The sequence below is a fragment of the Pelophylax lessonae genome (genome assembly GCF_965119305.1).
Source record: "Pelophylax lessonae genome assembly, chromosome: 11".
Taxonomy (NCBI): Eukaryota; Metazoa; Chordata; class Amphibia; order Anura; family Ranidae; genus Pelophylax; species Pelophylax lessonae.
The window spans coordinates 155,211,799-155,232,830 of NC_138778.1; the positions used below are offsets into that span (position 1 = coordinate 155,211,799).

Here is a 21,032-nt window from a genome sequence, read left to right on the forward strand (position 1 = left end):
AGTGATAATGATGATGGGGTGAGTAGTAGTGAGTGATGACATGTAGTGAGGATGATGGGGTGGGTAGTAGTGAGTGATGAAGACATGTAGTGATGATGAGGATGGGGGAGGGATGAGGTGAGTGATGAGGACATGTAGTGATGATGATGATGGGGGAGGGATGAGGTGAGTGATGAGGACATGTAGTGATGATGATGATGGGGGAGGGATGAGGTGAGTGATGAGGACATGTAGTGATGATGATGATGGGGGAGGGATGAGGTGAGTGATGAGGACATGTAGTGATGATGGGGTGAGTAGTAGTGAGTGATGAGGACATGTAGTGATGATGATGATGGGGCGAGTAGTAGTGAGTGATGAGGACATGTAGTGATGATGATGATGGGGTGAGTAGCAGTGAGTGATGAGGACATGTAGTGATGATGATGATGGGGTGAGTAGTAGTGAGTTATGACATGTAGTGAGGATGATGGGGTGGGTAGTAGTGAGTGATGAAGACATGTAGTGATGATGATGATGGGGTGAGTAGTAGTGAGTGATGAGGACATGTAGTGATGATGATGATGGGGTGAGTAGCAGTGAATGATGAGGACATGTAGTGATGATGATGAGGATGGGGTGAGTAGTAGTGAGTGATGACATGTAGTGAGGATGATGGGGTGGGTAGTAGTGAGTGATGAAGACATGTAGTGATGATGAGGATGGGGGAGGGATGAGGTGAGTGATGAGGACATGTAGTGATGATGATGATGGGGGAGGGATGAGGTGAGTGATGAGGACATGTAGTGTTGATGAGAGTAGTAGTGAGTGATGAGGACATGTAGTGATGATGGGGTGAGTAGTAGTGAGTGATGAGGACATGTAGTGATGATGAGGATGGGGGAGGGATGAGGTGAGTGATGAGGACATGTAGTGATGATGATGATGGGGTGAGTAGTAGTGAGTGATGAGGACATGTAGTGATGATGATGGGGTGAGTAGTAGTGAGTGATGATGACATGTAGTGATGATGATGGGGGAGGGATGAGGTGAGTGATGAGGACATGTAGTGATGATGATGATGATGGGGGAGGGATGAGGTGAGTGATGAGGACATGTAGTGATGATGATGATGGGGTGAGTAGTAGTGAGTGATGAGGACATGTAGTGATGATGATGGGGTGAGTAGTAGTGAGTGATGATGACATGTAGTGATGATGATGGGGGAGGGATGAGGTGAGTGATGAGGACATGTAGTGATGATGATGATGATGGGGGAGGGATGAGGTGAGTGATGAGGACATGTAGTGATGATGATGATGGGGTGAGTAGTAGTGAGTGATGAGGACATGTAGTGATGATGATGGGGTGAGTAGTAGTGAGTGATGATGACATGTAGTGATGATGATGGGGGAGGGATGAGGTGAGTGATGAGGACATGTAGTGATGATGATGATGATGGGGGAGGGATGAGGTGAGTGATGAGGACATGTAGTGAGTGATGATGACATGTAGTGATGATGAGACATTGCACATGTTGCTGTACACAGCCGCTTCCTGTTCCTACTTCCGTTGCCATGTATTAGTGTGCTCTGTGCTGCTGTCAGTGTGTAGGGGGGAAGCACAGGCTGAGTACACCGGCGGTACGGTCAGGTGTATGTAGTTGGGGGTCAGCACCGGGGAGGTCCGATCCTCCATCACAGGAGCCGGGGGGATGGACACCGTCCAGATGAGACATAACCCGAGGAGGTAAGAGCCGCCCGATCACAGCTAACTTTGTGTGTGTGGGGGAGGGGTCAGCTCTGGATTGTAGGGGATCCCTTCTCCATAGTGCTGGATGGACAGCTATATGTGCAATTTTTAAAGGGACCCTGTCACTAGGTGTGAGAGCAGACAGCTGGGACTATAGAAAGCTTTATAGGTGAGTTCCACCTTTTGCACACAAAAAAAAAAAAAAAAAAAATAATAGTGAATTCACCCTCATTTCAAAAATTTGCATTTATTCCTTTGTTTTTTTTTTTTTGCATTGCAACTTTAATAAGGGAGTTGTGGATGCAATACTGTGCACCCTGCAGACTATTCCCCCAGTCGCAGATATGTACTGAAGTAATGGCGATAAAAGAAGACTATCGATAAAGAATAGACTATGAGAGCGAGGCATCAGATTGCGTCCAGGGACGATCGGATACGAGTTCTTTAGAATGAGGCTTTAGACTGTGCTAAATCTTCTGCAGGAAATCAGAATTGGCCCCACACGCAAATGTGAATGAGACCCAACTTTATATTTGTTCTGAAAGTGGACACCCTGGAGAATAAAATCATGGTAGCTCCCGATTTGTATGTTACGTGATATTAGCACAAGGGTTTATCAAATGCAAAATTTCAGTAAACAATGCACTAACGATGATTTTGGGGCACACAATATGTTCTCCATTTTGGGTAAAATATAAAGGGTGAGGTTGCACCAATTATGTAGATGCCCTAACATGTCAAAGCTTAACCACTTGCCGACTGTTCTGTAGCCGAAAAACGGCGACAGCACAGTCATCCAGTTCTGGGAGGGCGTCTGTTGACGTCGTTCCAGATCCCCCACCCCCTGTGTGGCTTTGGGGCGCACATCGGGCGTGCTCTGTGTTTGCTGTGTCCTTAGGATACAGCTGATCACAGATTGAGGTAAAGGGCCAATTACAGCAGCCCTTTACCAAGTGATCAGATGTGTCCAATCGCAGCTGATCCAATGTAAACAAATGCTGGTTGTCACCATTTTCTTTCCCCAGCGCTCTCCCTGCGTGAGGATAGAAAAGCCGATAACCAAATATTCTGTGACAACTCACATTTACACTAATAATCAGGGTCTACTCATCAGTGCACATCGGTGTAGAAGAAAAATTACCTATTTCTCAAATTTTTCAGGCTTTTTTAGTTTGTTTAGCAAAAAATAGAAACTCAGTGGTGATTAAATACCACCAAAAGAAAGCTCTAGCTGTCTCAAAAAATGATAAAAAATTAATCTGGGTACAGTGTCACATGACCGCACAATTGTCATTCAAAATGTGACAGTGCTGAATATTGAAAACTGGCCTGGACAGGAAGGGGGTAAAAAGTGCCCAGTAGGCAAGTGGTTAAAATTGTCTGTGAGACGGCAACTAACTTAAAAAAGCCAGGCACACTGCACACCCCGGGACCTAGATAAAATGCTGTTTTCTTTACTTTACTTTGGTGATCACAGGCATGCTTCCTTTTAGACCAGATTCTCACCTAATGCACATTTCTGATAAAATAAAAGTGCAGGAAAACACATTGTTCCATGCTCTGTAATTGTACATCAAAAACAAACAATATTGTGCGTATTTCTGTATGTTTGTGCATATTGATGTGCTTTGGTATGTATGTTGATCTGCATTGCCAAATGTTTTGCAACGTACATTAATGCTTTACAACACACTTGATTTCAGTGAAAACCCATGTACCTAACAAACAAATTTGAAGCATTGGCGGTCAGTGCAGTGACAGTCAGCACTCGGATACAGTGGCAGTTAGTGCAGTGAGGTACAGTGGCAGTCAATGCAGTGACAGCCAGCACTCGGGTACGGTGGCAATAAGTGTAGTGACAGTCAGCACTCGGGTACAGCAGCAGTCAGTGCAGTGGCAGTCAGTGCAGGGACAGTCAGCACTAGGGTACAGTGGCAGTCAGTGCATGACAGTCAGCACTCGGGTACAGTGATAGTCAGTACAAGGGGCAGTTAGTACTCATGTACAGTGAGAGTCAATACAGTGGAAGTCAGCATTTGGTACTGTGGCAGTCAGTGCAGTGGTAGTCAGCACTCGGGTACAGTGGCAGTCAGCACTCGGGTACAGTGACAGTCAGTGCAGTGGCAGTCAGCACTCGGGTACAGTGACAGTCAGTACAAGTGGCAGTTAGCACTCAGGTACAGTGATAGTCAGTACAAGTGGCAGTTAGCACTCGGGTACAGTGACAGTCAGTACAAGTGGCAGTTAGCACTCGGGTACAGTGATAGTCAGTACAAGTGGCAGTTAGCACTCGGGTACAGTGACAGTCAGTACAAGTGGCAGTTAGCACTCATGTACAGTGAGAGTCAATGCAGTGGAAGTCAGCATTTGGTACTGTGACAGTCAGTGCAGTGACAGTCAGCACTCAGGTACAGTGACAGTCAGCACTCGGGTACAGTGGCAGTTAGCACTCGGGTACAGTTACAGTACAAGTGGCAGTTAGCATTTGGTACTGTGGCAGTCAGTGCAGTGACAGCCAGCACTCGGGTACAGTGGCAGTTAGCACTCGGGTACAGTGACAGTCAGTACAAGTGATAGTCAGTACAAGTGGCAGTTAGCATTTGGTACTGTGGCAGTCAGTGCAGTGACAGCCAGCACTCGGGTACAGTGGCAATTAGCACTCGGGTACAGTGACAGTCAGTACAAGTGGCAGTTAGCATTTGGTACTGTGGGAGTCAGTGCAGTGGCAGTCAGCACCCGGGTTCAGTGGCAGTCAGTACAAGTGACAGTCAGCACTCGGGTACAGTGACAGTCAGTACAAGTGGCAGTTAGCATTTGGTACAGTGGCAGTCAGTGCGGTGACAGTCAGCACTCAGGTAGAGTGGAAGACAGTTATGAAGTACATGGACGCTGCCACTCTGATTAAAGCTCAGAGAAGGGCGGTGTTGCTAGTTCTCGTTTTCACTTCCTGGGCTTTTGTTTTTAAAGAACTATTGAATTGCAGTGGAAACTGTAAGCCTCCGTGGACTGCAGAAGAGCAGAAACTGCAGTGGAAACATTGGTTTTGTTTTTACTCATAACTGAAATATGGACTTTGGGGGGACTGACCTTTTACATTTTTATTTTTTCTGTTCCATGATATATATGTTTGACCTGTTACTGTGATTACATTCGTGCATACGACAAAATAGTTTACATTCCAAATTATGCAGACAATAAATTGTATGAATTTACTTCAATTCACTTCAATTATCCAATCATGTGCAATGGGATACTCTTTTCACATGATTGCCTAATTGAAGTGAACCTTCACACAATTGTGCAAGCATCCTCAAAGCCTGGCCTGTCTGATAACAGCAGGCTCTAATGATGTCAAACACCCACATTGCACCTGATACCAGAGACTAGATCATCTGAAATGGGGTTTACAAACACACCACCATCATGCCCCTTCAGGACGAAGTGAGAGGCTCTATGTAAAGCACACTCTTGACCCTTTTATACTCGCCTCTCTGCTTTCCTCCATTCCAGTTGGCACCAAAAATACCCATTGTTAAACCTTAGCATGTGATGACTTCCTGCGTCATGTGATGATGCTCTTGTCTATCGATTGGACACTAGGCCAGAGCACTGCATCACAGGACTCCATCACAGCAGGTGCCGGCTGTCGAATTAAAATAGCCGGCAGCAGAATTTCTTTCATCAATGCTGTTTATAGCTGGATGACAGAAATCTATATGTGTATGGCTAGCCTTACTTACTCAAAGCCTTCATAATGGTGCTTCTTTTTAAACTAGCCTGCAAGATCCTTAAGCCCTGTACACACGATAAGAAATTCGGCCGGGAAATTTCGCCCAACGACAGATCTGCCAATTTTCGGATTGTTAGTACGGTGCTTTCGCCTGACGACTCCGACTTTTCGGCTGACAAAATCCTGATGTGCAGGCATTAAAATTTTTGTCGTCCGTCAACACACGTCCGATTTTCGTCTCATTAGTACAGATTTTGATGGGGAAAAATCTTATGAGCAAGACTAGGCATGCTCAGAGAGAAAGACCACATACAAAGCAATCCAACACATGACATCACTTCTGAAGTAGAATTCTGTCGTACGGGAAAATTCGTGTGCAGTCTAGAGCACATTCCAACCAACAGACACGCACTCTGGACAAAAGACGGACGACCGGTCGGCGGAAATTCGTAGCGTGTGAACGAGGCTTAAGATTCAATTTCCAGACCAAAAGAACCGTAGCACCTGTTGTGCTTTCCTGTCCCTCTATCCAATTATAATAGACTTATAACACCTACTGTACGTAACATTATACTTCAGCCTATTGTGTAGGGAATGTTCATTGACTTTCCTCACTTTTGGTTTCACTTTTTCTATGTAAACTTTATTCTGTTTATTGGGTTAGAAAGATCGTAAAGGCAGTCAACACATCTACTTGGTCAATGCTTTTAGTTTTTAAGAGCCAGTTTGCCCATAAAAAAATCTTTTGCCAGTTGACAAGAGTAGCCTCGGCCTTACTATATGTCTTGGATACTCTAAGGCAGCCATTCTCACCTAGGGTTCCTCCAAATACTCTAAGGCAGCCATTCTCACCTAGGGTTTCTCCAAAGTTTGTTATCGGTTTATTGAGCTGTAATTGATTGACCTCCCCTTTGATGATGCCCCCTGCATGATGTCCCCTCCGGGGCCAACTACATTTGTCACAATCAAGAGGCATGCCTCCAGTGATCTTTGGTGGTGACATTCTGCGCACCAATGTAGGACTTTCTTCTAAACACTAATTTAAGGGGCATTTTTCCACTGTCCCCTGGAGAATTGGTTTTAGTAAGGGGTTCTCTGGGACCTAAAAATGTTTTCAAAGGGTTCCTCTAGGGTAAAAAGGTTAAGTAAGAGAGGCTGCTTCAAGTTCACATAGGCAGTAACAGGTTGTTCACCCAGGATTTTACCTTCCACCGAAAGCCTAATATGGCAGCTGGAGAGAATCGTACGCTTGCTGTGGCCATTGCAAATTTAACTCAGCTTGTTGAGTTTGACAAGCAGCATTCACAGAGTTGTCCTGTAGCCACTCTTTGTTATCTTGACTGTGTGCTTAGGGTTGTTGTCCTGTTGGAAGATGACCCTTCGCCCCAGTCTTAGGTCCAGAGCGTTCTGGAGCAGCTTTTCATCAAGGATGTCTCTATACATTGCTGCATTCATCTTTCCCTCAATCCTGACTAGTCTCCCAGTTCCCTCTGCTGAAAAACACCCCCACAGCATGATGCTGCCACAACCATGCTTCACTGTAGAGATGGTATTGGCCAGGCATGACACTTTCCATTTAGGCCAAATATTTCAATCTTTGTCTCATCAGAACAGAGAATTTTGGTCTGGTAGTCCTTATGGTGCCTTTTGGCAAACTAGGCTGGTTGTCATGTGCCTTTTACTGAGGAGTGGCTTCCGTCTGGCCACTCTACCATACAAGCCTGATTGGTGGAATGCTGCAGGCATGGTTGTCCTTCTGGAGGTTCTTCCTCCACAGAGAAACACTGGAGCTCTGTCAGAGTTACCATCGGGTTCTTGGTCACCTCCCTGACTAAGGCCCTTCTCCTCCGATTGCTCAGTTTAGCCGGACAGCCCGCTCTAGGAAGAGTCCTGGTGGTTCCAAATTTCTTCCATTTACGGATGATGGAGGCCACTGTGCTCATTGGGACCTTCAATGCCACAGACGTTTTTCTGTACCCTTCCCCAGATCTGTACCTCAATACAATCCTGTCTCAGAGGCCTGCAGACAATTCCTTGGACTTCATGGCTTGTTTTTTTCTCTGACATGCACTGTTAAGTGCGGGACCTTATATAGACAGGGGTGTGCCTTTCCAAATCCTGTTTTAATCAACCAAATTTACCACAAGAAGACTCCAATTAAGTTGTAGAAACATCTCAAGGATGATCAGTGGAAATCGGATGCAATTTTGAGTGTCATGGCAAAAGCTGTGAATACTTATGTACATGTGATTTATTTATTTTTTTATAATTTTTGAATAAATTTGCAAAGATTTCAAACAAACTTCTTTCATATTGTCATTATAGGGTAGAGTTTGTAGAATTTTAAGGCAAATAATGAATTGAATCTATGTTGGAATAAGGCTGTAACATAACAAAATGTGGAAAAAGTGAAGCGCTGTGAATACTTTCCAGATGCCCTGTATATACTAGACTAGGACTCTTAGCCTACAGGGCCACCAGGGTCCTCACGAAGTAGTGAATATACTGGATGTAGATGGTACAGGGGTTGTTCAGAGGGTGGTTATGTGGTCATAGGAGGATGGGTGTTGTTGAGACCCCTGCTGGGGTAAGGGGGTTCATTGCTGAGAAAGGACATGCCTTTGTCTTTGAGAGTCATGTTTGTATCTCAGCTTTGCAATGCCTCATGGGACTTGTTTTTCCACAACAGCTGGAGGGCCACAGGTTGAGCATCCCTGCTTTAGGCCCTGAAATGCCTAAGTGTCCATTCTTAACCGCTTGCCGACCGCGGCACGACTATTTACTGCGGCGGTCAGCCCCTCACAGGCAAAGCGACGTAGTACTACGTCGCTAGCCTGTGAGGGTCTCGGGAGCGAGCGCGCGCCGCCGGAGGCGCGCTCCCGCGTGGTCACGGACCCCCCCCCCCGCGCGTGTGACCGGGGGACCCGATCGTCCGCTGGTCACTCGCGATCGTCGGGTGGAGAGGGAGAAAGGCAGGCGGCTAATGTAAACAAGCCGCCTGTCATTCTCCCCTGTGTAGGAATAGTGATCATACGGTTCTACTATGTAGGACCGTTGATCACTGTTCCTCCACCTCAAGCCACTGTTCCTCCACCTCAAGCCACAGCCAATCACAGTTAGAATCACGCCCCTAGGGACACACATAACCCCTTCACTTCCAGTGTAATTTTACAGTAACAGTGCATATGTATAGCACTGATTACTGCAGTAATGTCACTGGTAACCCCAAAAGTGTCAAAAATGTCAGTCAAGGGTCCGATCTGTGCGCCGCAATGTCGCAGTACCGCAAAAGAAATCGCAGATTGCCGCCATAACGCGTTAAAAAAAATTGACAAAAATCTTTACCTTTGTTAGTAAACGCGATAACTTTTGCGCAAACCAATCAAAATACGCTTTTTGCGATTTTTTTTTTTTTTTTTTTTTTTATACCAAACATATGTAGCATAAAACAAATTGGCCGAAAATGTTAAAAAATTTTGATTTTTACATTTTTTTGGGGGGGAATTTCATATAAAAAAAATGTGAAAAATATTTTGCAAAATTGACGCTCTTTTTTCGTTTATAGCGCATGATCAAAAAATCGCACAGGTGATCAAATACCACCAAAAGAAAGCTCTGTTTGTGGGAAAAAAAGGACGTCAAATTTGTTTAGGTACAGCGTCGCACGACCGCGCAATTGTCCGTTAAAGTCACGCAGTGCCGAATCGCAAAATAGGCCCTGGTCAGGAAGGGGGTAAAATCTTCCGGGGCTTAAGTGGTTAAACTGGAGTGTACCTTTTATACAGTGTTTTTATTTTTTTTATATCTTTATTACAGCATTATCTTTTAAATGTATTATTTTAAAATAAATGGTATATTTATAAAATGTATTACTGTACTTTAATTGGCTTTAGTTTTTTCAGCTCCTTTTTGACCAGTCTGCTCTGTGCGCACGTATATATATATCTGGTAAAGCAAACCATATCTGCAAGAAAGCAGTTGTGATCTGTATTGTGGTGTTAACCCACAACCAGTAAAAGGCTGCCTTGTCGGAGTAATGATACAGGATGTGTTGTCACAATCGGATATCAGAAAGTCAGCCCTTTTATTTCATTTACACATACTGTATGCATTGTAGAAGAGCGCTAGGTCTTCTGTGTAGCTGCTATGACATTTGTGTTCTGGTAACTCTAGCCGTCATTGTGCAAGACGCAATTGGGCAACTTTCCATTAGTTCTGCTTTTGTTTGCCATATGCTAAGACAAATCTAAAGTGAGATATGGTCTACGTATACTTGCATGTCTTTTTTAGTGTGTGTATATACGGATCCTGCCTTAAGCTGTCCCTAGTCTAAATCCAATGTTGTAGGTGGCCTTTAGTTTTGTCTGAACCCTACTTGTGATAGTTTTAGCAGATTTGTTGGGGTTCCCCTAAGTTTAGACTATTGTTTACTTCTGCCTGTTTGGAAGGGAGTGTACCTGGCAGCTAGAGCAAAAAAAACCCAGAAGGCTTGTTGCCAATGATTCATGCTGGAGCCTGAAGGATATAAACATTCGTGGTGGCATTGGAGTTTTTTTGGAGTTTTTTTTTGCCTCCTGGGCTTCTGCCAGGAAAGGAAGTCTTATCCCTCTAAGGCCTAAAACCTGGGGAGAGGGTATTGCTGAAACGAGAAGACAAAACAGGTGCTCAACCTTAGTTCCAGTTAAGGATGCACCGATCTGATATTCGGATCGGAAATCGGCCCCGACCTGGACAAAATAGCTGGATCGGAGATTGGTAAAATTTAGCCGTCCCACGGGCGGATCCGGTTTTTGCTGAGTAACGGCTCAGCCATCCCTTACTAGGTGCAGTAATAGTATGTGATGGGAGCCGCTACTTCCTGTATAGGTCCGGCTCACAGGCGGAGTGATATCAGATGCACTCCGCCTGTGAATGGAGGAGCCACACACATGAAGCAGCGGCTTTGCTCTGTACTGCAGCCGCTTGCTTTGTGTGTAGCTCCGGATCGGTTCCGTATTGGTATCGGCGATTTCACAACGCCAGATATCGGTATCGGCTCCAAAAAAGTCGGATCGGTGCATCCCTAGTTCCAGTTCAATACCACTATTCATATGGTCACTGAGGCCTCCAATAGTGCTTCCTTAACCTCCCTGGCGGTATGATTCTTTCGGATTTTAGGTGCTGAAAGCGGTACCATTATTTTGCATGTAATTCTTGAGAATGAGCAGCCCAAACCAACTATTTACATATTTTTTATTTTTTTATTTTACTGTGCATTCTTCTTTATAACATCTCGGGTATGATAAAGTTTGAAACACAAAATCATAAATTATAATATAATAAAAAACTATAAATAAGGTAAAGTATGTATGTGTGTGTGTGTGTGTGTGTGTGTGTGTGTATGTGTGTGTATATATATATATATATATAATATGTGTATGTATGTGTATATGTGTGTGTGTATATATATATATATATATATATATATATATATATACAGTGGGTACGGAAAGTATTCAGACCCCCTTAAATTTTTCACTCTTTGTTATATTGCAGCCATTTGCTAAAATCATTTAAGTTCATTCTTCTTCCTCATGAATGTACACATAGCACCCCATACTGACAGAAAAACACAGAATTGTTGACATTGTTGCAGATTTATTAAAAAAGAAAAACTGAAATATCACATGGTCCTAAGTATTCAGACCCTTTGCTCAGTATTTAGTAGAAGCCCCCTTTTGATCTAATACAGCCAGGAGTCTTTTTGGGAAAGATGCAACAAGTCTTTCACACCTGGATTTGGGGATCCTCTGCCATTCCTCCTTGCAGATCCTCTCCAGTTCTGTCAGGTTGGATGGTAAACGTTGGTGGACAGCCATTTTTAGGTCTCTCCAGAGATGCTCAATTGGGTTTAAGTCAGGGCTCTGGCGAGGCCATTCAAGAACAGTCACGGAGTTGTTGTGAAGCCACTCCTTCGTTATTTTAGCTGTGTGCTTAGGGTCATTGTCTTGTTGGAAGGTAAACCTTCGGCCCAGTCTGAGGTCCAGAGCACTCTGGAGAAGGTTTTTGTCCAGGATATCCCTGTACTTGGCCGCATTCATCTTTCCCTCGATTGCAACCAGTCGTCCTGTCCCTGCAGCTTAAAAACACCCCCACAGCATGATGCTGCCACCACCGTGCTTCACTGTTGGGACTGTATTGGACAGGTGATGAGCAGTGCCTGGTTTTCTCCACACATACCGCTTAGAATTAAGGCCAAAAAGTTCTATTTTGGTCTCATCAGACCAGAGAATCTTATTTCTCACCATCTTGGAGTCCTTCAGGTGTTTTTTAGCAAACTCCATGCGGGCTTTCATGTGTCTTACACTGAGGAGAGGCTTCCGTCGGGCCACTCTGCCATAAAGCCCCGACTGGTGGAGGGCTGCAGTGATGGTTGACTTTCTACAACTTTCTCCCATCTCCTGACTGCATCTCTGGAGCTCAGCCACAGTGATCTTTGGGTTCTTCTTTACCTCTCTCACCAAGGCTCTTCTCCCCCGATAGCTCAGTTTGGCCGGACGGCCAGCTCTAGGAAGGGTTCTGGTCTTCCCAAATGTCTTCCATTTGAGGATTATGGAGGCCACTGTGCTCTTAGGAACCTTAAGTGCAGCAGAAATCTTTTTGTAACCTTGGCCAGATCTGTGCCTTGCCACAATTCTGTCTCTGAGCTCTTCAGGCAGTTCCTTTGACCTCATGATTCTCATTTGCTCTGACATGCATTGTGATCTGGAAGGTCTCATATAGACAGGTGTGTGGCTTTCCTAATCAAGTCCAATCAGTATAATCAAACACAGCTGGACTCAAATGAAGGTGTAGAACCATCTCAAGGATGATCAGAAGAAATGGAAAGCACCTGAGTTAAATATATGAGTGTCACAGCAAAGGGTCTGAATACTTAGGACCATGTGATATTTCAGTTTTTCTTTTTTAATAAATCTGCAACAATGTCAACAATTCTGTGTTTTTCTGTCAGTATGGGGTGCTATGTGTACATTCATGAGGAAGAAGAATGAACTTAAATGATTTTAGCAAATGGCTGCAATATAACAAAGAGTGAAAAATTTAAGGGGGTCTGAATACTTTCCGTACCCACTGTATATATATATATATATATATAGTACAGTAAAACTGCAGGACTGGGGGGCAATGTAATGTGAATTTATTTTATTTTGAATAGTATCAGTGTTTTTGGTGTGTTTTACATTTGAATTTGCCGCCGGTTCCACCCCCCCCCTGCGAACGTCACGTCGGAGGAGACGGAAGCCGGGGCACACAGAGGATCGGGAGGAAGCTCCGCCGCCACATACCGCTCGCATACATCGCTGGATCCCGGTGACAGGGTAAGTAACCTCTTTTACAGGATCCAGCGATGCTTCTGGCGGTACCCCGAGTGTGTCTCGGGGTTACCGCTTTTGGCTCTGAAATGTAACCCCGAGCCACGCTCGGGAATACCGCTAAGAAGGTTAATGCCAATAATATAAATTGAAACAATTCCCTGATGATTAGCAAATTGGTCACAGGTAAAGCTATGAAATCGGCATCTATTGTAAGGTGCAATGATCCAATGCTGCTGGATGACCAGAGGGGGAAGCTCCAGGATCATGAAAAGCAAGGGCTTCCAACCTGCGGCCCAACACAAAATTGTAAATTTTTAAAATGTAAATTTTTTTTTTTAAATGCGTTCACAATTAGCGAACTTATGCAGCCGAAGAAAAATTTGACAGTATGCCTTTACTGGACTTTCATAAGTTTTAGAAAAATATCCCACTCTGCACAATCAAACCTTTATTCACGTTATCAGATTTCGGCAACACTTATATTCTATATTTGTGAGTAACACAAAGGGCAAATTAGAACCAAAATATCTGATGAGCTCATTGAGAATTCACTGAGAATTGATTCTACATCCATCCAACCAGATATTGATGCGTTAACAAAAACAGTGTCAAAGAGGCTTGCTATTGGGGGCACTTGGCAGGAGGGGGGATCCAGGACCGCAAGCAGAGGAACCCAAAGAGAAGAGACTCTTAAAAAAAAAAAAACACACCTTTAGAATCACTTTAAGTTTATTAGAGAACTAAAAGTAAATTTTTCTCCACAACAGACACAAATACTGGAGCCCCTCAAAAAGTGTAGATTAAAAACCTAGGTGACATGCAGGGGTTAGACAAAATTATGGACTCAAGTATGTTAAAAGAATGAAATCGTTACTGGATATGGTGTTGGACCACCTTTGGCATCCAAGACAGCCTGAATTCTCCTGGAAATTGACAAATAAAAGTCTTGGATGGTGAATAATGGAATCTGATACCAATTTTCATGCAAAAATCCGTGTCACAATCCGCACATGCACAATGTCCTTTTTGTCTCTTTCGGACAGTTGACCATGTGGACCGTGCTTATGCTTATCAGAGAAGTCAGCCACCCACCCACAGCAGGGTGCCAGCAAGCCACCCACAATAGGGTGCCAGCAAGCCAGTCACCCACAGCTCCTGTGCCAGCCAGCCACCCGCAGCCCCTGTGCCAGCCAGCCAGCCACCCGCAGCCCCTGTGCCAGCCAGCCACCCACAACAGGGTGCCAGCTAGACAGCCAGCCACAGTAGGGTGCCAGCCAGCCACAGTAGGGTGCCAGCCAGCCACAGTAGGGTGCCAGCCAGCCACAACAGGGTGCCAGCCGCTCACCCACAACAGGATGCCAGCCAGCCACCCACAGCAGCAGGATACCAGCCAGCCACCCACAGCATGGTGCCAGCCGACCACAGCAGGGTGCAAGCCAACAAGCCAGCCACAGCAGGTGCCAGCCAGCCACCCACAGCAGGGTGCCAGCCAGCCACCCACAACAGGTTGCCAGCCACCCATAGCAGGGTGCCAGCCAGCCACTTACAGCCCCTGTGCCAGCCAGCCACCCACAGCCGAGTGCCAGCCAGCTAGCCACCTAAGCAGGGTGCCAGACGGCCAAAAAAAGTAAAAGTGTGGTCTGGGACTATTTCTCGCCTCAGCCATCCCCAGTAAAAGCAGCAGTGTGCAATACGTGCATGGGATCAGCAACTGCAAAAACCAAAAATACATCAAATCTTTGGGCCCATCTAAGAGTTCATCATGTTGAATTATATAATGCAGCACATAAAAAACAAACTGAATCACAAAGTGAAATACCTTCACTATCCCTGTATCCCAAGTATTATCGAACCAAAATGCTGGGAAAGATTCACCAAAAGGTCATTGAGAAAGTAAAGGCTGTGCTGCAACCAGAGAATGCTGGCTACTCACTCTCATTCACGTCTGACTGCTGGTCAGGACAAACAGAGTCACTAATGAGTCTCACATGCCACTTCATTGACAGCAGATGGATAAAAAGGCAATTGGTGTTGAATACAAAAGTGATGCAAGGATCCCACACTGGGAAGTACATTAGAGAAATGTTTCTAGGCATTCTTGAAGACTGGGGGATAAACAAAGACCGAGTGATGCTTGTGCTGCGAGACAGCGGAGCAAACATGGTGAAAGGAATGAGGCTTGCTGAAGTGTCAGACCTCAGTTGCATGGCACACACCCTCCAACTTGTGGTAAATGATGGTCTGTCAAACCAGAGAGCTTTGATTGATCTAATTGGCATGCTGAAGAGGTGCGCAGGCCATTCCCACCATTCAATCCTTGCCAAGCAGCGACTGAGGTGCATTCAGGAAGACCTTAGCCTACCCAAAAACCACTTGATTCAGGCTGTTCTAACAGGATGGAACTCAACACTTCACGTGCTGCAAAGAATGCTGGAGCTGAAGCGAGCTCTTACCATCTATTTAGGTGAATATGGAGGATATTCTTGTCCTACTGCTGATCAGTGGGACATTGTTGCCAATGTCATTGAGACCCTCCTCCCCATAGAGGAAGTGACACTAGAGGTGAGTCATTACGACAGAAGTGGTTAAACTGGTGAACATGCTAAAAATGTTATGCTTTCTACACTATAATATTGTTATACTTAACCACTTCTACACCGGAAGGCCGGAAGGATTTGCCCCCTTCCTGACCAGGCCCTATTTTGCGATTCGGCACTGCGTTACTTTAACAGACAATTGCGCGGTCGTGCGATGCTGTACCCAAACACAATTTATGTCCTTTTTTCTCCACAAATAGAGCTTTCTTTTGGTGGTATTTGATCACCCGTGCAATTTTTTTTTTTTTTTTGCGGTACAAACAAAACAATAGCGACAATTTTGAAAAAAAAAAAAAACTATATTTTTCACATTCTGCTATATGACACTGGCAAAAAAAAATTTAAAAATCAAAATTTTTTAACATTTTAGGCCAATTTTGTTTTCTGCTACATATTTTTTTGTAATTTTTATTTTGTTTTATTTTTTTTTTACTAATAACGGCGGCGATCTGCAATTTTTTTTTTTGTGGGTACTGCGACATTGCGGCGGACAGATCGGACCCCTAATTGACATTTTTTGACACTTTTGGGGGTACCAGTGACATTACTACAGTAATCAGTGCTAAAAATATGCACTGTTACTGTAATAATGCCATTGGCAGGGAAGGGGTTAACCCTATGGGTGATCAAGGGTTTAAATGTAAGCCTAGGGGAGTGATTCTAACTGTGGAGGGGCGTGGCTTCTGAGATGACCACAAAGACATGTGATCCTATATAGAAGGATCACATGAGCTCTGTGATTATTTTAGGGAGAAGAACGGTCAGCTGTGTTTACAACAGCCGACCGTCCTTCTCTCTCAGCTGGGAATCGGAGCCGCCTGACACACACATCGGCTTCCCCGCTGACGAGTGTGCCGCCGGCAGGGCGTGCTCGCCCCCTAGACTCCCTAGAGCGAGCGCCGTACATGTACGGCGATCTGCCTGGGAGCGGCTGCCTGCCACAGTACATCTGCGGCGGGCGGTCGTCAACTGGTTAATGACCAGGCCATTGTTTTGTGATTGGGCACTGCGTTACTTTAACGGACAATTGCGCTGTCGTGCGATGCTGTACCTAAATAAAATTTATGTCCTTTTTTCCCACAAGTAGAGCTGTCTTTTGGTGGCATTTGATCACCTCTGCAATTTTTATTTTTTGCGCTCTGTGTTGATAGCTGAGAGAATAACGGACTGCTGTGTTTACAACAGCAGCTTGCCGTTCTCTCTTCACAGGGAGTGATCGTGGGTGCCTTTCAGCAATCGCGCGCCCCAGGTTCTCTCCCGTGACTGGGCGTACAGGTGCGGCGATTCGTGGGAAAATGCCACCGTATGACTGCGGTGGCTGGGCGGCAAGTGGTTAACTGGGAGTATTGAAGTAAGTGTACGTATGGATAGATCGATATGGTTTTTCCAGGGCCGATACCGATATTTTGGTCACAATGTATCGGTATCGGCCAATATGGGCCGATATTCTGCACATTCATTCACATATCCAATGCAGAGTGACCAGTGCCCCCCATCCAATGCAGATTGACCAGTGCCCCCCATCCAATGCAGATTGACCAGTGCCCCCCATCCAATGCAGAGTGACCAGTGCCCCCCCATCCAATGCAGAGTGACCAGTGCCCCCCCATCCAATGCAGAGTGACCAGTGCCCCCCCATCCAATGCAGAGTGACCAGTGCATGGGGATTAGAGCACCGCCTGATTACACAAAGAGCAGAGTTCTGCTTACCCGGCGTGGGCGCTCTCATACGAAGTCCCGCCTCCTGGACTGGCTCCTATGATAGACGCCACCAGTGTGCTTTCTATCATAGGTAGGAGCCGGTCCAGGAGGAGGGACTTCGTATGAGAGCGCCCACGCCGGGTAAGCAGAAGAACTCTGCTCTTTGTGTAGTCAGGCAGCGCTCTAACGTGTCCAATGCCCTACTGACACCGTCCATGTTTTAAAACATTTTAAATTGTTTGCTTACATTTATTTATAAAGACCCTTTCACACAAGCAGACTGATCAAGTCCGCCTGTCCGTTTCCTGGCCTGCTCGCCATCTGCCAAGCGGGTCGGATCGGATGGGATCAGAGGAGAGGGATCAGTGGGACCCATAGAGGAGAGCGGGACTCTGACAGGTCCATCTCAGCACAGTGAGCGGAGACGGACCTGTCATCCGCCTGCTCAGCGGGATCAGCGAAGTCTGTCAAAACGGACCCACCAGATAGTGCCAATTATCTCTCTTGTTTCGCAACCTGTAGCTGCATTCCCAAAATCTGGGCACCTGCATTATGCCATTGCTGAATTCCAAAAGTTCTTTTCCAAGGGCTGAACCCAGCCCATTCCAGTGCAATAAGAGACCTTAGGTACCCAGCTTTGAAGCACCCGTTGATGCACCGAGGTGGTACTGCTCAGTAGAACCACTTCATAATTCATTAAACTGCACACAGTGGCCCCCTAGGGTTCATAGGGTTGGGGGGTGGGTTGCAGCATTAGGTTCTCAAGTATTTGATGCAAATTGGCACTTGGTGATGCCTAGTCTTCAATTTTAAGATTAGTTCCACTATTTACACTTTTTATAACTTGTACTACTATAATAATATTGGCGTAAGGATAAATGTAGTAAAAGTGGAATCATTTAGATGTACAATATGTGCTCAGGTGAACATGTTTCTGCACTATGCTTTTTTCGTACTGTCATAATGTGATGATAATGTCATGCTAGGTTCATCTTTTTGACCATGAATGATATTACAACCAAATTGAGGGTGTATGAAGCATGGTTGCATACAGCATCCCTAAAACCCAAATTACCCCCTCATAACTAAATTGTGGGGTGTATCTTCTCGCAGAATTTTTGTTGTTCTACACAGCTGAGTCATCCATGTGCGCACCTGTTTTGAATAACTATGTGTCCTATCTGCCATCGTGGTAAAGGAATTATGCAGAGCACACTGCTTTGTTGTTTAGCCGCAGCTTCCTTTAGTCCAATAGCAGCAAGTCTGTATGACCCGACAGACCTCAGGTTAGGGGGAAGACAATGATAGAGCATGTGCATTGCATCTGCGATGCGCTGGTTGCAGATACAATGCTCTGCTGACTTCAGTTTACAAGTAGCTAATGCGCATTGATCATTTGATCAATATTATTGCATTTATTACTTTTTTGCAAAAAATGGACTAGGGCAGTGGTCTCACTACTGCGGTCTGTGGGCTGGATGTGGCCCTTTTGATTTTCTTTATTTGGCTCTTGGGACACCATGCCATCCACTGACACCAATGATGGGGCATCGTTCTTCCCACAGCCACCAGTGATGGGGCACCACTCCTCCCACTGACACCAATGATGGGGCACCACTCCTCCCAATGACACTAATGATGGGGCACCATTCCTTCCACAGCCACCAATGATGGGGCACCATTCCTCCCACAGCCACCGATGATGGGGCACCATTCCTTCCACAGCCACCGATGATGGGGCACCATTCCTCCCACAGCCACCAATGATGGGGCACCATTCCTCCCACAGCCACCAATGATGGGGCACCATTCCTCCCACAGCCACCAATGATGGGGCACCATTCCTCCAACAGCCACCAATGATGGGGCACCATTCCTCCCACAGCCACCATGATGGTGCACCATTCCTCCCACAGCCACCAATGATGGTGCACCATTCCTTCCACAGCCACCGATGATGGGGCACCATTCCTCCCACAGCCACCAATGATGGGCCACCATTCCTCCCACAGCCACCAATGATGGGCCACCATTCCTCCCACAGCCACCAATGATGGGGCACCATTCCTCCCACAGCCACCATGATGGTGCACCATTCCTCCCACAGCCAACATGATGGTGCACCATTCCTCCCACAGCCACCAATGATGGTGCACCATTCCTCCCACAGCCACCAATGATGGGGCACCATTCCTCCAACAGCCACCAATGATGGGGCACCATTCCTCCAAGAACCACCAATGATGGGGCACCATTCCTCCCACAGCCTCCAATGATGGGGCACCATTCCTCCCACAGCCAGCAATGATGGGGCACCATTCCTCCCACTGACAGTAATGATGGGCACTATTCCTTCCACAGCCACCAATGATGGGGCACCATCTCTTCCACAGCCACCAATGATGGGGCACCATCTCTCCCACAGCCACCAATGATGGGGCACCATCTCTCCCACAGCCACCAATGATGGGGCACCATCTCTCCCACAGCCACCAATGATGGGGCACCATCTCTCCCACAGCCACCAATGATGGGGCACCATCTCTCCCACAGCCACCACTTATGGGCACCATTCCTCCCACAGCCATCAATGATGGGGCACCATTCCTCCCACAGCCACCATTGATGGGGCACCGTCTCTCCCACAGCCACCAATGATGAGGCACCATTCCCACTTTGAATGCCAACAATGGGGCACTATTTCTCCCACTAAAATGAATGATGGGGCACTGTTTACTCTCACTGATACCAGGGTGCTTTTTTTAATCCAACTGACCACAGTCTGGTCCCTCTAAAGCCTCCAGGACAGTAAACTGGCCCTTTTTTCTGAAAGTTTGGAGACCCTTGGACTAGGGCTTTAGGAGTGTGCTTTATCATCATCATCATACAAGGTTTTGTGGAACATAAGAAAACCAGTCCCCATTCCCAAAAATGACTAAGGCTTTGAGAGTAATCAGAGAAGCAAATGCAGAAAACACCAAAAAGTACTGAATGCTTTAAAAAAATTTCAAACCGAGATATAATTTTGTTCTGTATCATATACGCTTCTGACACACAAACTATTTCAGAGATTTTTTTGCTTCCCTAAAAGAGTTTTAATTTGTCAAGTCTACAAAAACTCCTTGGTGATTTCCTTAAACTATTTTACCCAGTTTACTAAAGTGTATCTAAAGCCTAAAACAGTCATTTTGTATATTGCCGATTACCAGTCTTAAAATGGGGCTGTTGCTTTCGTCTTCCTTCTTTTAGGCTAAGACCATTTTCAGCGAGTACAGAAAAAAAAAAAAGTTGATCTTGCCAGAAATGCAGTGCCCTGCCACTTTATTGGAGCTGAAAAGATTTGATTTTTGAACAACTAATCCCAGTTCATAAATACTAACCCCATTGTCCACCATGTAATGGAAATGAACAAAGGAAGACATGTATGAAGTCTAGGCTGTGTGACAACCATGGCTGCCCCCATAGATACCAGTAGAGTAAATGTAGCCACAAAGGAAGTGTGTTATTTGCAGGGTTACCAGGTGAAAGTAAAGAAGAAAAACCACATTGTGTAAGGACTGCTAAACTTTAATATTTTCTTTTTTTTTTCTTTTTGACATTTAGATACTTTTTGACCTCCATGTTAATAGAAAAAAATAAATAAGCATAAACCACTTGACTCCTACTGAAGGCACTACCAGGTTCAATTTTTTCGCATTATGGGAATTTTAGAAAAAAACAAAACACTTGCCTTCTATTTTGTTCCTGGGTTGCTAGGGTATTTCCTTTTTTTTCGAGCCCTGTAAAGTGATATGGCTTATGCCATATAATAGGCAGATTGCTGGTGGGCCTTTTTTGTATTAACTCACCTAACATTTTTGGAAATGTACCAATTTTAGTATTTTTATAAAGGTGGAGATATGAAAATATCATGTAATT

At 45.4% G+C, this 21,032-nt stretch overlaps 1 protein-coding gene across 1 annotated transcript in view; it reads left to right on the plus strand.

The window, feature by feature from the left end:
- The first annotated feature begins 1,592 nt into the window (after positions 1–1,592).
- The window catches only part of LOC309566581 (serine/threonine-protein kinase 4-like), a 178,704-nt gene continuing 159,264 nt past the window's right edge, over positions 1,593–21,032 (plus strand). Inside the window, exon 1 of the mRNA XM_082271769.1 lies at positions 1,593–1,728. Within this exon, the coding sequence (XP_082127895.1) occupies positions 1,694–1,728 (35 nt within the window). The 5' untranslated portion in view covers positions 1,593–1,693. The remainder of the gene's footprint in view (positions 1,729–21,032) is intronic.